The sequence below is a fragment of the Acipenser ruthenus genome, chromosome 33 (genome assembly GCF_902713425.1).
Source record: "Acipenser ruthenus chromosome 33, fAciRut3.2 maternal haplotype, whole genome shotgun sequence".
Classification (NCBI taxonomy): domain Eukaryota; kingdom Metazoa; phylum Chordata; class Actinopteri; order Acipenseriformes; family Acipenseridae; genus Acipenser; species Acipenser ruthenus.
The window spans coordinates 9,466,112-9,481,662 of NC_081221.1; the positions used below are offsets into that span (position 1 = coordinate 9,466,112).

The 15,551-nt window shown below is 40.7% G+C and overlaps 1 protein-coding gene across 1 annotated transcript in view; it reads right to left on the reverse strand.

Annotated features, from left to right (window-relative positions):
• Positions 1-12,122: 12,122 nt before the first annotated feature.
• The window catches only part of rnd2 (Rho family GTPase 2), a 51,026-nt gene continuing 47,597 nt past the window's right edge, over positions 12,123-15,551 (reverse strand). The window contains exon 5 of the mRNA XM_034055346.3: positions 12,123-15,353. Coding sequence (XP_033911237.1) covers positions 15,105-15,353 — 249 coding nt within the window. The 3' untranslated portion in view covers positions 12,123-15,104. The remainder of the gene's footprint in view (positions 15,354-15,551) is intronic.

Consider the following 15,551-nt stretch of genomic DNA (forward strand, 5'->3'; position numbering starts at 1 on the left):
GGAACAACACAGAGAAACAAGAGACACAGGACATCAAAGAAACAACAACACAGAAACAAGAGGCACAGCACAGGACAGCAAAGAAACAACACAGGACAGCAAAGAAACAACAACACAGAACCAAGAGACACAGCACAGGACAGCAAAGAAACAACACAGAGAAACAAGAGACACAACACAGGACATCAAAGAAACAACACAGAAACAAGAGGCACAGCACAGGACAGCAAAGAAACAACACAGAGAAACAAGAGACACAACACAGGACATCAAAGAAACAACAACACAGAAACAAGAGACACAACACAGAACCAAGAGACACAGCACAGGACAGCAAAGAAACAACAACACAGAAACAAGAGGCACAGCACAGGACATCAAAGAAACAACAACACAGAAACAAGAGGCACAACACAGGACAGCAAAGAAACAACAACACAGAAACAAGAGGCACAACACAGGACAGCAAAGAAACAACACAGAGAAACAAGAGGCACAACACAGGACAGCAAAGAAACAACAACAACACAGAAACAAGAGACACAACACAGAACCAAGAGACACAGCACAGGACAGCAAAGAAACAACACAGAGAAACAAGAGACACAACACAGGACATCAAAGAAACAACAACACAGAAACAAGAGGCACAACACAGAACAGCAAAGAAACAACACAGGACAGCAAAGAAACAACAACACAGAACCAAGAGACACAGCACAGGACAGCAAAGAAACAACACAGAGAAACAAGAGACACAACACAGGACATCAAAGAAACAACAACACAGAAACAAGAGGCACAGCACAGGACAGCAAAGAAACAACACAGAGAAACAAGAGACACAACACAGGACATCAAAGAAACAACAACACAGAAACAAGAGACACAACACAGAACCAAGAGACACAGCACAGGACAGCAAAGAAACAACAACACAGAAACAAGAGGCACAGCACAGGACATCAAAGAAACAACAACACAGAAACAAGAGGCACAACACAGGACAGCAAAGAAACAACAACACAGAAACAAGAGGCACAACACAGGACAGCAAAGAAACAACACAGAGAAACAAGAGACACAACACAGGACTGCAAAGAAACAACAGAGAAACAAGAGGCACAACACAGGACAGCAAAGAAACAACAACAACACAGAAACAAGAGGCACAACACAGGACATCAAAGAAACAACAACACAGAAACAAGAGGCACAACACAGGACAGCAAAGAAACAACAACACAGAAACAAGAGGCACAACACAGGACAGCAAAGAAACAACACAGAGAAACAAGAGACACAACACAGGACAGCAAAGAAACAACACAGAGAAACAAGAGACACAACACAGGACAGCAAAGAAACAACACAGAGAAAAAAGAGACACAACACAGGACAGCAAAGAAACAACAACAACACAGAAACAAGAGACACAACACAGAACCAAGAGACACAGCACAGGACAGCAAAGAAACAACAACAACACAAACAAAAGACAACACAGGACAGCAAAGAAACAACACAGAGAAACAAGAGACACAGGACAGCAGAGAAACAACAACACAGAAACAACACATGGAAATAAGAAACAACAGAAAAAACAAGATACAACTGAGAAATAAAAAGGATAATAGAAGTTACCATCATCGGTAAATGAAGAAAAGGAAAGATAAACCCAAAGGCCATGATGAGATATCAATGAAAATAAAGAAAAAAAATCAAAAGATGGGATAAAGTGGAGGGTAATAAATAGAAGGTGAAATAAAACCAGCGAAAATGAAGAAAACCATAAGAAAAAGGAGACAAAGTGTGAAATAAAGCAAAGAAACATGAAGAAAAAGAAAGTGAAATCAAGAAAATGTGTAAGAAAGCAAAAGAAAAAACAGAAGAAAAGAAGAGAAAGCAAAGGAAAATAGAGAAAAAGAAAAGCAAGATGACATGAAGGAAAATAGAGAAAAAAGAGATCAAGCAAAGGAAAATAGAGAAAAAGAAGAGAGAGAAAGGAAAATAGAGAAAAAGAAAAGTACACATACCACAGGTTGAAAACCACTGATCTAGGGGCTACATCATATCAGACTGAATAGTTTGTAAACCATGCTATATTGTATATTTTCCTCTAGTATACTAAACCATGCTTTTGTTATTTGCATTGTGGAAGGGTGGTGGGTAATTCACTGACACAGGAGACAGAGAAATGAGGCTGAAAACACCGCACAGGTGCCCAGTTTTATTAGAAACTTATTTTGGGTTCAGCCCGCAGAGGGCGCTGTTGTCTGTGGCCTGCCGTACCAGCTATGGTAGCGACAGAGCCACAACTATACCGGAGCGGTACAGGGTACAGAGGTTAGAACAAAAATACTAATCAAAAGGCAAAAGAAACAGAGAAAACAAAACACAGTAAACAAAACTACAAAATAAAAAGTGCTGCACTCGGCAGCTTCACCCCAACCGTCGCTACTCGTACGGCCCGGGTCTCCGTCCTACCCTAGCGGCTCCCTCAGCCTGCTATCCACTTTATCGGGGCTGCCCAAGAGTTTTTCCCCCGCTACCGCTAAATCTTTCTTTCTTTCTTTTATTATTTATTTGTCTCGCCGGGATTTTCGTCCCGGCTGATTTTCCTCCAGCGCTTCCGCACGCCGTTTACGTCTCCGTGGGCAGACCTGAGGGAACAGCAGAATGAAACTTATAGGGTCAGCAATTCCCCCAAGACCCGCCTCCCAGCCACTCAGAGAGAAGGAAAGTCCGCACACCCACTCTCCCCCCTCTCCGTGTTACTGCCATGACTGACGGGCAGATATTGACGAGCTGCTGCCCTCTCCCTGCAGCACTATGAACACGTCAGAAGAGTCAGCAGAGGTCTCCCCCTGTTACATGCATATAATGTTTTTTTTTTTTTAATTTAGTCGTTGCCAATTAGTTTTTATTGTTTTCTCCCCAATTTGAAATGCCCAATTATTTTTTTAGGCTCAGCTCACCGCTACCACCCCTGCGCTGACTCGGGAGGGGCGAAGATGAACACACGCTGTCCTCCAATTCATGACTGAAACTTCGCTCACCGTACTAGGGCGATGACTCCAGGTACCGTAATGCCGCCCTCTTCCTGAATGGCCGACTTCCGACTGCCCCCGGAATGAACTGCCCAACCATTCAGTACGAAGCCCGCAGTTCCTGTTGTACAGTGCCCTCACCGGTCGAGAGGGAGATTGTTTGTTTATTCGGATTCATTCGCTCTTCGTCACAGGAGCCAAAGAATGATTTTACACACAGTGCAACCTTCTTTATTTCTGTGTATTTTGAGGTACTGACCAGTGCCCAAAAAGTAGCATCTGAAGCTCTGCATTTTAGTTGGATGTCGTTTTGAATGGTTGTTATTTCATTTTCAAGATCTGCCTTGTCAAGGTTAAGCACTGGCCCAATTTTTTTCTGCAATTTTACCGACATCAACCGTCATGAATGGAAAGGATATGAAGGTGGCTACCGGCTCCAGATGTTTGAAATCCGCAAAGCGTCTTTCAAATTCTGCTTGAATTCTTTTGAAGTGAGGTGTATTTTTCAAAAGATGAAAGTTTACCTTCTGTTCCCTTCTGTTTTTCTACGTCTTCACTCATGCTTGGAAAATGTTTCAGGTACCTTTTTTGAAGTTGTGTTATCCACAGTTTCAATTTTTCTTGGAAGGTTTTCACTGAGCTTATCATTTCAGTAATGTGTGTTCCCTGAAGTTCCATGTTTAATTCGTTCAGTTTTGCCGTCAGGTCAATCAGAAAAGCCACAGCTTGTCATTAAGTTGGTGGTGGTGTTTATTTCTAGATTCTAAAAAAATCTTTATTTGTGGCAAAAGATCTCTGAATCGTTGCAGAACCTTCCCCTTGCTTAACCATCTCACGTCTGTGTGCAGTAGTAGGTCACCATACTTTTCTGCAGTGGTCTTGAACGAATTGAATTCACAACTTTAACAACAAAGTCCATAACATCGTTCATGTTCAGAACCTTTCCACACAGAGCTTGTTCGTGTATTATGCAGTGATAATTCAGGAACGGGGGAAATCAGGGTCCCTTTTGCAGAGCGAGACAAACCCATTGATCGAACCAATGATAGCAGGTGCACCAGCTGTTGTAATGGACGCAAGTTTACATATTGATATTTTATGTTCCGTAATGTATTTTTTAAAGGCAGCATAAAATCCTGTCCTCTAGTTTTTTTCCTTCAACAGAATTATTGTCAGTAGTTCCTCCTTTACACGCAATCATCGAAAACCGTTCTAATGAATACACCCAGCTGGGATGTGTCAACAACATCAACCGATTCATCAAACTGAAGTGAAAAAAAACACACTTTTCAATCCCATTTTGAAGTAGACAGCCCTTCACTCATTGTGCTTATTATTTAAACAAAAAAAAACCCAACTATTATTATTATTATTATTATTTATTTCTTAGCAGACACCCTTATCCAGGGCAACTTACAATTGTTACAAGATATCACATTATTTTTACATACAGCATAAACGTTGGTAGCGGTTAACAAAAAGGCTTATTCTTCCAATGTATTCTCAAATAAATATATCATTTGCAGAGAAAAATTCTGTGTTTAATACATTCGAGGCAATGTGCAACTTCTCATTCTGTTTGACTGGATGACGTTATTAAGTTATGTCAAGACTTCACCTTCGACCGCTTTACAGAACTAAACCAAGAACTTCCGGTCTGTCTGTCTGGAAATAAGGAAAAAAAGTTGTTGTTGTTTATTTTAGTAATTTTAGTAATTTCTATTGTTTCCAACTTGAGATAGTAAATAGTAAAATTAAAGCATACATTTTAAAATAAATATAATGTATTTTACCGTTTTTTTTGTTAATTTTTTATTTTAAATGTTTCATGATCAACTCTGTAAGGCTTTGTGATCGACCAGTAGCTCGCGATCGACAGGGTGGGGACCCCTGCCTTATGTGATGCGTATACTATAGTACTGTATTACATTTCTTATTAAATTACGAAGTACCTTTTGAAACATGCAACGCTTTATTGTGTATAATAAAAAGTACACATATAGGTTTTGTTTAGCCTCCCCACTTAGTCAGAAGCGCTACTGAATTTATATATATATCTATATCTATATATATCCACACAGTGCCATGAAAAAGTATTTACCTCCTGTCTGATTTTCTGCATTTTCTGTATTTTGTCAGATTTCTTTGTGGGTTGTAGTAGTTATATGAGGGAGTCTGAGAGAAGAAATGACACCAAAGTTTGGTGCTTCTTTCATTTGTTTGGTGTGCAAGGTAATCAAACATGCAATCTTCATGAAAGTTGAAAAGTTATCTGAAAGTTATTGCCCCCCCCTAGTTAACGCAACCCAATTAAAGGGATAATTAGAGTCAGCTGTTTGAGTACTTTGGTTAACAACCAAGCCTGATTTGGGCCAGCCCTGCCCAATATAAATCTGACTAGCTCCACCGAACCAGTCAGAGCCATATTGTCCAAATGGAGAAAGTTTGGGACAGTAGTGAATCTTCCCAGGAGTGGCCGTCCTGCCAAAATCTCTCCAAAAGCAAGGCGTAAAATCGTCCAGGAAGTCACAAAGAACCCTAGAACAACATCCAGGGATCTGCAGGCCTCTCTCGCCTCGGCTAAGGTCAGTGTTCATGACTCCACCATCAGAAAGACTGGGATTCATGGCAGAGTAGCAAGGCGGAAACCATTGCTCACTAAGAAGAACATGAATGCTTGTCTCAAGTTTGCCAAAAAGCACCTGGATGATCCTCAAGAGATCAATGTTCTATGGCCAGATGAGTCAACAGTGGAACTTTTTGGCCACCATGGGCCCCGTTATGTCTGGCGAAAACCAAACACTGCATTCCACAGTAAGAACCTCATACCAACGGTCAAGCATGGTGGTGGTAGTGTCATGGTTTGGGGATGCTTTGCTGCATCAGGACCTGGACGCCTTGCCATCATTGAAGCAACCATGAATTCTGCTCTGTATCAGAGAATTCTACAGGAGAATGTCAGGCCATCCGTCTGTGAGCTGAAGCGCAGCTGGGTCATGCAGCAAGACAATGATCCGAAACACACAAGCAAGTCTACATCAGAATGGTTGAAGAACAGGAAATATAAAGTTTTGGAATGGTCTAGTCAAAGTCCAGACCTAAACCCCATTGAGATGTTGTAGCAGGACCTGAAACGAGCAGTTCATGCTCGAAAACCCACAAATGTCACTGAGTTGAAGCAGTTCTGCATGGAGGAGTGAGCCAAAATTCCTCCACGGCGCTGTGAGAGACTAATCAATAACTACAGGAAGCGTTTGGTTGCAGTTATTGCTGCTAAAGGTGGCGTAAACAGTTACTGAGTCTAAGGGGGCGATTACTTTTTCATAACTTTCTTTAATAAATAAATGAAATATGTATCAATTTTTTGTGTTATTTGTTCACTTAGGGTCCCTTTTATCTAATATTAGGTTTTGGTTGAAGATCTGATAACATTCAGTGTCAAAAATATGCAAAAATGCAGAAAATCAGACAGCGGGCAAATACTTTTTCACAGCACTGTATGTATATATATAATATAATATAATATATATATATATATATAGTAACAGACCGTCCGTGATGAGCACACGAGGAAGGTATAAGAAACGTGGGGATTCTGATCTCTTGCTCCTGAGCTCAAAACTGAAGAGGTGTTTTACAGTGGTAGAGTGGTATTATATATTTAAAGAAACTTCAGCTCCCATGATCCTGGTGGGCAATAGTCACGTGACCTGTCTGCGGGAATCTAGGGGGTTTTAAAAAGTAGGCAAGCAATTACAGAAGAGAGGTAATGGTGAAAATTATTCTGTGTGATAGCAGCAACTCTTCGCTACTGAGCGGTGTTGTCGGTTTGTTTCACCATTAGCTGAGTACAGTTTGTACAGCTATTTTAGCAGTGTGTATATCAATGGAACAGAGTCAAGAGTAGCCGTGTTTCGTTGTGCAGAAATATGGGGACAAAAGAGATTGAAAGGGCGACAGTGTTGGTGACCAGAACAGACTTCAATATTCCAAAGTCAAAGGTACTTGTGTGGTAGGACTGTACAAATACAAAGTGAGTAGGGCTTTTATTTTAGTCTTGCCGGAGGAAGCTGCAACGTGTCTGCAGTCTGGAATGGACTATTAGTTAATGTCTTTAGTGTTTGTTTTTCAGGGTAGGATAAGTGTCTAGGATATATATATATATATATATATATATATATATACACTGCTGTGCAAAAGTCATGTTGCATTTTTCTACTCTGATGCATTATGAGCATCAACAATTTACTCAAAGCCTCCACTAGTGTTTTCTACTATTATAACAACCTTGACTTGCATGAGAAGGAAAAACATTGAGTGAAATAGCTTGCAGAACTTTCAAGGTGTGGTATCCGAAGCACAATCAACAAGTACAGAGAAACATCAAGACCCAACAAGGATGAGCAATACTTGAAGATAATATCCTTAAGGAATAAAAAGAAGACAAGTGTTGAATTGACAACATAACTGGCAGAAGGCTTTTTGGGTCTTCCAGTTCTGGGTTTGTCAATTACAGATGATGTTTCTCTGTACTTGTTGATTATGCTTCGGATACCACACCTTGAAAATCAAGTGAGTGAAATAGCTCACATCAATGTAATTCCTTCTTTATGCAAGTCAAGGTTGTTATAATAGCAGAAAACACTAGTGGAGGCTTTGAGTAAATTGTTGATGCTCATAATGCATCAGAGGAGAAAAATGCAACATGTCTAAGACTTTTGCACAGCAGTGCTAATGAAGAGATTAATACAGTTTTGTGTGTTGTGTTTTGCAGCAACAGTGGATTGGACACTAGAGGGCACTGCTCCACAGAGTTTTAGGTTTCCCATCAAACATGCGTTCCAGGTTTTGAACTCAATTATGAGAATGTGCAGAAGGAAATCAGGGTTAGCATGACTAAAGGCAATTCAGCTGGCCTAAATCAAAACCCAGCTCATTTTTCACAGTTCAGCTTTTGTGACCTGGGGGAGAGCTGCATGTTTGTGAGTAGATCTGTAATACAGAAAGGGGGGGAAAAAAGTGTGCTTGCTTGTAAGAAAACTATTTACAAGAATGAGTGTTTTACAGGGGAATAGCTTATCTGCCCTGTAATAAGTTTGGGAAATTGAGTCTATAGCCAGCATAAGTTTATTTTGGGTTTGTTTCTTGAAGCTTTATTTTAGCATAGCTTTATTTTGGGTTTGTTTCTTGAAGGACCAGATGGTCTGCTGATAAAGGTCACATCTATCAATTTTGATAGATGGCATCTAATATAACTACTGGTACTGGAATATTGGGAAATTAAAACATTTTTAAAAATCACAAATCGGTGCAGCCGTGCCACAAATGTATTGGATGTACTTCAGCTACGAAAAGTATTTGCTGTAAAGATATTTCAAGATATTTATTGTCATATTTATTCATGCTCTAGACAGAGAATGCACACCCCCTGCCAGTGATATAAATACAACATTAAGTTTAACTTTGTTCAGTTTTATTGAATTGAGTTTTTGAAAGTACAGTAAAACCTGCCTTAGCGACCACCTCTGAAGATAGACCACCTGTCACGAGACTACTTGCAGAGGCCACGGTACGTTTTTCCCCTGTAATTTAACTTTGAAGAGCGACTCTTATGAATTTGCAGTGTTACAGTTGCTGTTCACTACCACATTGGGGTGGTACAATGCTATGTGTGAACTGCGCATATGTGTATGGGTGAACTGGTTAAGAGTGTAATAAAATGTAAGTGTGCCTAGTTTATGATATTGACAGGTCCAGGGGACATAAAATAAATTGGCGACAAGAACTTTTATACTGAGCCAAAAAAAAAAAAAGTGATTGGAGAAATTTTACATGAATCAAGAGGCTAGTTCAGACAGGGAAAAGATGGCGGCTACCATAGGACATATTGCTGGAAATACTGTGGCTGGAGCCCCACCAGGAGGAGCTGCCAGCTACAAAGAAGGGGGGAGAGGTCAGGAGGCCACCTTCCACCCGTAGCGCTTTCACTACAGGAAATTCAGTGGCCAGAGCCCCAGAAGAGTGAGCTGCCAGCTACAACGAAGAGAGGGGGAGGTCTGGAGACCATCATCCCTAGCAGCTGTTTTGCTGCGGGAGAGACCGTGGTCCGGCGCCCCAGAATAGGGAGCTGCTGGCTACAGAGAAGGGGGCAAAGGTCCGGAGACCCCCTCCACCAGCAGCAGTTCGGCTGCTTGGATTGCCTTGGCTGGAGGAGCCAGCCTGTGCACGGTCAGCCTGGCCATGGTTAGTGTTGGGTTGGGAGGAGGACCTCCCACTATGGCCGCCACCCATGGACCAATCGGTGCCCCTGTTCTTGGGCCAGAAAATTGACCGGGACTTTGAAGGGGGCAGGTGGCCGTTGGGGCCAGGGGTGCTGTGCACAAGGGATGGGATATGTAGCAGGGCGGTAGAAAAGCCCTGCACATATGAAATGGGGCAGGGCAAAGCCCTGCTGTTTAAATGTGTTGTGTTTTATTGTTTGAGATTTAAAATGTATTGTGTTTTTTATTTAAAAGAAATGTATTGTTTATGTTTATTTTAGAACTGGGTGCCCCTCCGCCCCTGTGTCTAATTTGTATTATTTCATATTTTACTGTAAAGCTACGTCTTAATTGGTGCTTATCTTGGCGAGAGCTGAGTTCAAATCAGCATGAAGTTTTAACATCTACTCTTGTGTAATGGAAATCATTATTTATATATATATATATATATATATACACACATGTAATATATATATATACATGTGTATATATATATATATATATATATATATATATATATACACATGTATATATATATGTATATATATGTGTATTTTTTATTATTTTTTATATATGTGAATTTTTTATTATTCATTGTTTAATTGTTTTGTTAATTATTTGAGTGTTAATTATCCCCTGCACCTGGTGGTAATTATAAATTAGAACCAGGTGCAGGGTATTTAAGAGAGGCCGCTAGTCTGCTTATGGCTGCTGAGTAGAAGGAGGCAGAAGAGGCGCTCTGCTTCCGAGCAGTCTGGAAAAAAGTAAGCTGTGTGAACCTGTGTGTTTGTATTGTTGTGCCAGGTAAACGGCTTAGCCGTCCTGCGAGTTCGAAAGGGACTTGCCTGTATAGTCAGCGCTCCAAAACAGAGTTAAGATTTTGTTTTGTTTGTTTTGGTTTTGTTAATTAAAAATAGCGCGTCTATTTTTAAAGGGGCAACGAACCTGTGAGTGGTGCGAGTCTTCCACATATGGTGTCAGAGTGTGTGGGCGCCCCTAGAGACCCAGTGAAAATGGATTTGATGGATTTGATCGAGCAGATCAACAGAAACGCCTTTTGTTATTATTATTTCAGAGCACTTGTGAATGCCCCAGAGTGTCTGTGTACCTGTGGGTATTTCTGTGGACCTGTTTTACCATCGCTGGTATTCAGGCCACAGGCAACAGCGACCTCTGTAGGCTAAAACAAATCCACCAAGTACAAAAAAAAGTAAATCAATAAAACTGGGCACCTGTGCGGTGTTTAAAGTACACCCTTCTGTCTCCCGTGTCAGTAAATACCGTTCCACAGCGACCAACTGGTCTTTTGGACTTCAATCTATAAATCACGGTTGGTGGGTCGATTTGAGAAGTGAGCGTAAGCCCAACCAGACTTTCTTTTGTTTTAATATATATATATATATATATATATATAATAATGTTTTGACCATTGTGCCTTTTGTATTTGTAAGTTTTTGTTGAAATAATTCATTTGATTTAATAAAGAAAGAAGAGCGCAGTTGTAACTCACCCACATTACCTTGTGTGTGTCAATGTCCTGGTCTGTGACGTCACCACTCGACCATCCTGTCACAAGCTGTCTGCGGAATGAAACGATATGGGGAGTCTTACAGCCCAGCGGAATCCTCCTGCTCCCCAGCAGGATCTGTCCGTAGCTGGCCAGCTCTCTCTCTAGCAGCTCGGTCTTGAGGAATGGGGGCACATTGTAGAGAGTGATCTTTCTTGCTGGGGCTGCGGACACTTGACACTTGCTACCTCGACACTGAGTACTATAGCTGTGTCTATTCATTTTTTGTCTCCAGGTCTATTGAAAAATGACATTGTAATTTGTACTGTACACAGGACATTGTAATGAATTGATCTCCCTTTTATCTATTAAAATACTAATCCTATTTAAAGATTTCAATGATCTAATGGACATCACTACCTCCTATCATTGCTCTGGTATTAATGGTTGAAAAATAGTTTAACATGGAAACGAAGTTGAAATCATAACTATATCAATAATTACCTCCCAAAGAATAATTATATACTAACCTTCTACAGTAAATCCCCTCCCATTGTGTGGTCCCCATAATTTTCACAATTTTTAGTATTTACTGTGGTGTAAGTGAAACTGCAACGCTGCACAATTTTCACAGATTGCCAGGAACCATATGTCACCTTAGCTTTGATTATTCAGAAGCTCTGTTTACCGTAAAGAACATCTACCTACAGTACCCTATTGAATACCTCAAGGCACCTTTTCTCCACTGTTGTAAACACATGTCAATACAGGCCTTACAAATTTCCCCATGGACTGACAATTTTTTTTCGGGAGCGGCGAAGATGAACACACGCTGTCCTCAAACGTGTGCCGTCAGCTGACCGCTTCTATTCACTCTGCAGGCCTGTCCTGCAGCCAACCCAGAGCTACAGCGTCGGAGGACAAAGCCACTCTGGCAGTTTAAAGGCAAGCCCGCAGGCGTCCGGCCGAGGACACCCTGGTCGACCTAAGCCCTCCCCAACCCCCCCCCCCCCCCCTCCCGGGCGGCGTTTGGCCAATTGTGCGCCGCCCCCTGGGAACTTCCGTCCTCGGTTGGCAGTGGAATAGCCTGGACTCAAACCGGCGACCTCCAGGCTATAGGGCGCATCCTGCACTTCACGCGGAGAGCCTTTACTGGATGTGCCACTCGGGAGCCCCCATGGACAGACTAATTAATTCAGACGTTCCCATCACGCAGAAATAGGGACAAGACACTGTAAAAGATATTGTTTACATTGAATTATGTATACCACTAATTTAAATTACTGACAAAGACAAGGGTTTTTCAATACATTTCATTCAGATAATTTATTCAACACTGTAAATTTAGCAATCTGGAACATTTGATACAGAAAATAAACCTCTATGCATAGTATGGCGAAAATCAAAGTTAAGCAGTTTGTTCACAGAAAGGCATCCTGGTAATACACTAAAGGCAATGACAGATTAAATATGTAGTAGGATATCAAGGGCTGGTCACAAGTCATGAATCAGTAGTTTTCCAGGGTTCATAACAACAACTAACGTTTGATAAAGGGACCATTACAGATTCTAGAAAAACCCACTAATCCCTCACACACCACAATAGCAGTGCTGTTGTAGGCCTTAATTCAATAAAATGAATGTAAAAAAACTTAAAAATAAATAACCACATACAGTAAGTAGTCCCTCAGCTAAAGGTTGAAGAAGCTGTGCCGATGCCCTGATGGAGTTCTGAGCCCGTTTTGTTTTGTTTCAATGGCCCTGGCTTTCTTGTTTTGATGTGTCTTAACATATGATTTGCAATTAAAGAAGATCAGGAGGTGTACTTTTGTCTCAGTAAGATGACTATCTTTTCGATTTGTTCCTAAAATCAAGCCAAAACAGCATTGACCTACCCCCTCCAGACGCAGATGCTTTAAATATGCATTTCCAAAATGTAGAAAAATACTATACAATGACGTCACAAAAACAATTTTCCATTCTGGGTCACAAAAGTAAACAGTCAATGGCAAGTTCTGCTTGACAGAATCATCAGTTTAGGGAATGTTGCTTCAATAAAACAGAAAATACATTGTTTACTGGGAGCTAGTTTTTATCAGCAATTCATTAGCTGGATGAAACTAGTTTAGTCAAATCATCAAATGTGGGGCCACTGAAGAGTCATTAGAGCAGATATGAAACTGTTTGAAAGGGGTTAAAAAGCTGGACTTACAGATTGACATTTGCTTTGATTCAGGATAAAAAAAATAATACATAAAGAAGGGAGCATGTTTATGATATTCACAAACTAATTGTATCCAATTAGCAATGTCTTATTTCTACTTGGCTTCCCTTACAAAATGTACAATATTTTTCTAGGTGTGAATCTGTTTTTGCACCATGGGAACATTTCTTCTGAGTGAGAAACTTCTCAGGCATGCTATTACATACCTTGCCAAACCTTTCCCACGGTCTCCAAAGAATACAAACTATGACAAACCTATCTGTAAACGGCATGTTTTGCATGCTTTGTATCCTGCAATGTGCGTGATGTGCTGGCAGAGGTGTGACCCTGGCATGATGCCTGCTCAAGGCTTCTCTCTCTGCCAGAAGCAGACGCCTTTATCCAAGGCGACTTACAGACTAGGGTGTGTGAACTATGCATCAGCTGCAGAGTCAAATCATCCGAAAGACAGAGCACAAGGAGGTTAAGTGACATGCTCGAGGTCACACAGCAAGTGAGCCGGGATTTGAACCAGGGACGTCCTGGTTACAAGCCCTTTTCTTTAACCACGGACCACACAGCCTCCTTATTGCTATGGCAGGACCATAAACTTATTTATTTAATTCAGGCCTAGGTTTAACAGGTACAATAAAGTAGTTAATTGCTTTAGAACCTGTAAGGTGGTCTAATTGGTTCCATGAAACAATTAACATCACTCAAACAAATACCTTTTCTGGAAGGTGACAGCTGCCCATCCCTGCTCAAGGCATCCATTGTTATTGTATTTAAAGTTGCCATATACTGACAAAATGACCTGCATCTATATTTGCACAGTACAGAACAATTATGTATTTATTGTATGCAGGATGAAATACGGACACATAAAAGGACTGGCCACTGTTATTGGGGGGATTGGCCATTCAAACCTATCATAATACAAATTTGGCTTGTGGCTTGTTTGGGTTGTGGATTCTCCATAAAAACAGAAATACAGTAGGATACAAATGAATATGGCCTTAGTGCAAATGTAATAAAACAACGGGATTATAAAAGCAATTTAGGCTTAACAGATTTACTGGGGTGTCAAAATACATTTTCCATGATTAATTTAGCAAAACAGTTTCTCATCTGACATCAGGGCTGGCTGTGATAGCTTTGTCTTTAAGGATTTGGATGCACTCAGGTGAAATACCACAGTAAAAGGCTGTTAGTATACCTGGTAAACTTTTAACACTTAAGCTTCCTTTATGTTATTTTACCATGCATATAACCATTTAAACAATCATGTCACTCTTAAATAAATAAAACAAACAAAAAAAAAACAATACAAATGGTTTCAAAACGAAAGGCACTCAACCAAGAACTTCAAAAAACAACAATGACCAGCCCATGATATATTTTTTCTTTCCCTTTTCCAAAACGACAGCAAAAACTAAGTTGGTTTTATGTATTTGGATCAAGCCTGTTATCTATGTGACTGATCCAATAACAAAGTAAATCATGTCCAATGTAATAAGATTCAGAACACTTTTAAACAGCTTGACAAGCTTCCTTCACCAACTGCTCACTCCTGTACAGTCATATGCTTTTTTGTTTTTAATATACAAACACTTGAAATTGACAGTAATATCCTTAGCTGAAGTTCATTCACTGGTTTGGAAAACAAAAGGCAACAGAAAGAAGTTCAAATCATCTCTTCTTTGCTCCACCAGTTCACAGACATTCCTCACTTGTATAAACTTTCTTCCGATAAGTTCTTTTCACAAGCAACCAGCATTGCAACAGTCATTCAAGTCATCTCCACTTTACGGTGTGGTTTAGTGTGGTTAATGGCCCTGCTCCACTGCACTACTGACTCACATACAAGACTAGACACTTCATTTGAGGCCTAGTGGATGAAGAAAAGCCATGGTTAAAAAAACACAAAAAAACACCCCCCCCAAAAAAACAAAACAAAAGAAAAACACACCACCACCAAAAAAAAAACACAGGCTCAACCAACAGCCTTTCTTCTTTTCTTCCTTTATGCCAGTTTGGCTGCAAAACAAATAATAAATACAGATCATTTACAGCTCCCTGTTCCTTCACATTATAGAGCAGCTTTTGGCACGGTCCTTCCTCATTTCTGTATTTTCCAACAAATCTGTCCGGCCCGGCATTTGGGACACCCGCTTCAGTCCTCGCTTAGAGTTGCTACGTTTCAAGTGTTTGTGCATCTTGTTGACTGAAGCCAGCGTTGTTACATGGAAGACATCCCGAACACTGTTCTCAGATACTTTGGAGGAGCATTCCATGTAAGCAACCGCTCCAATCTGTCTCGCCAACGTGCTTCCCTGGGAATTTGAAATAAAGGAAGAAGGGTGGTTAGAGTGACAAGCCAAAATATCAGCTCACACTGTGAAAAATAAAAGCATGAAATGCGTGCTTCACATCAATTTAACCTCTGTCTGTTGCTCTGTCTACTACGGGTAGCTCAAGCACACCATGAAACACCACAGAAACAGTAATAATGGCCTGAGCCCTTTCGAAGG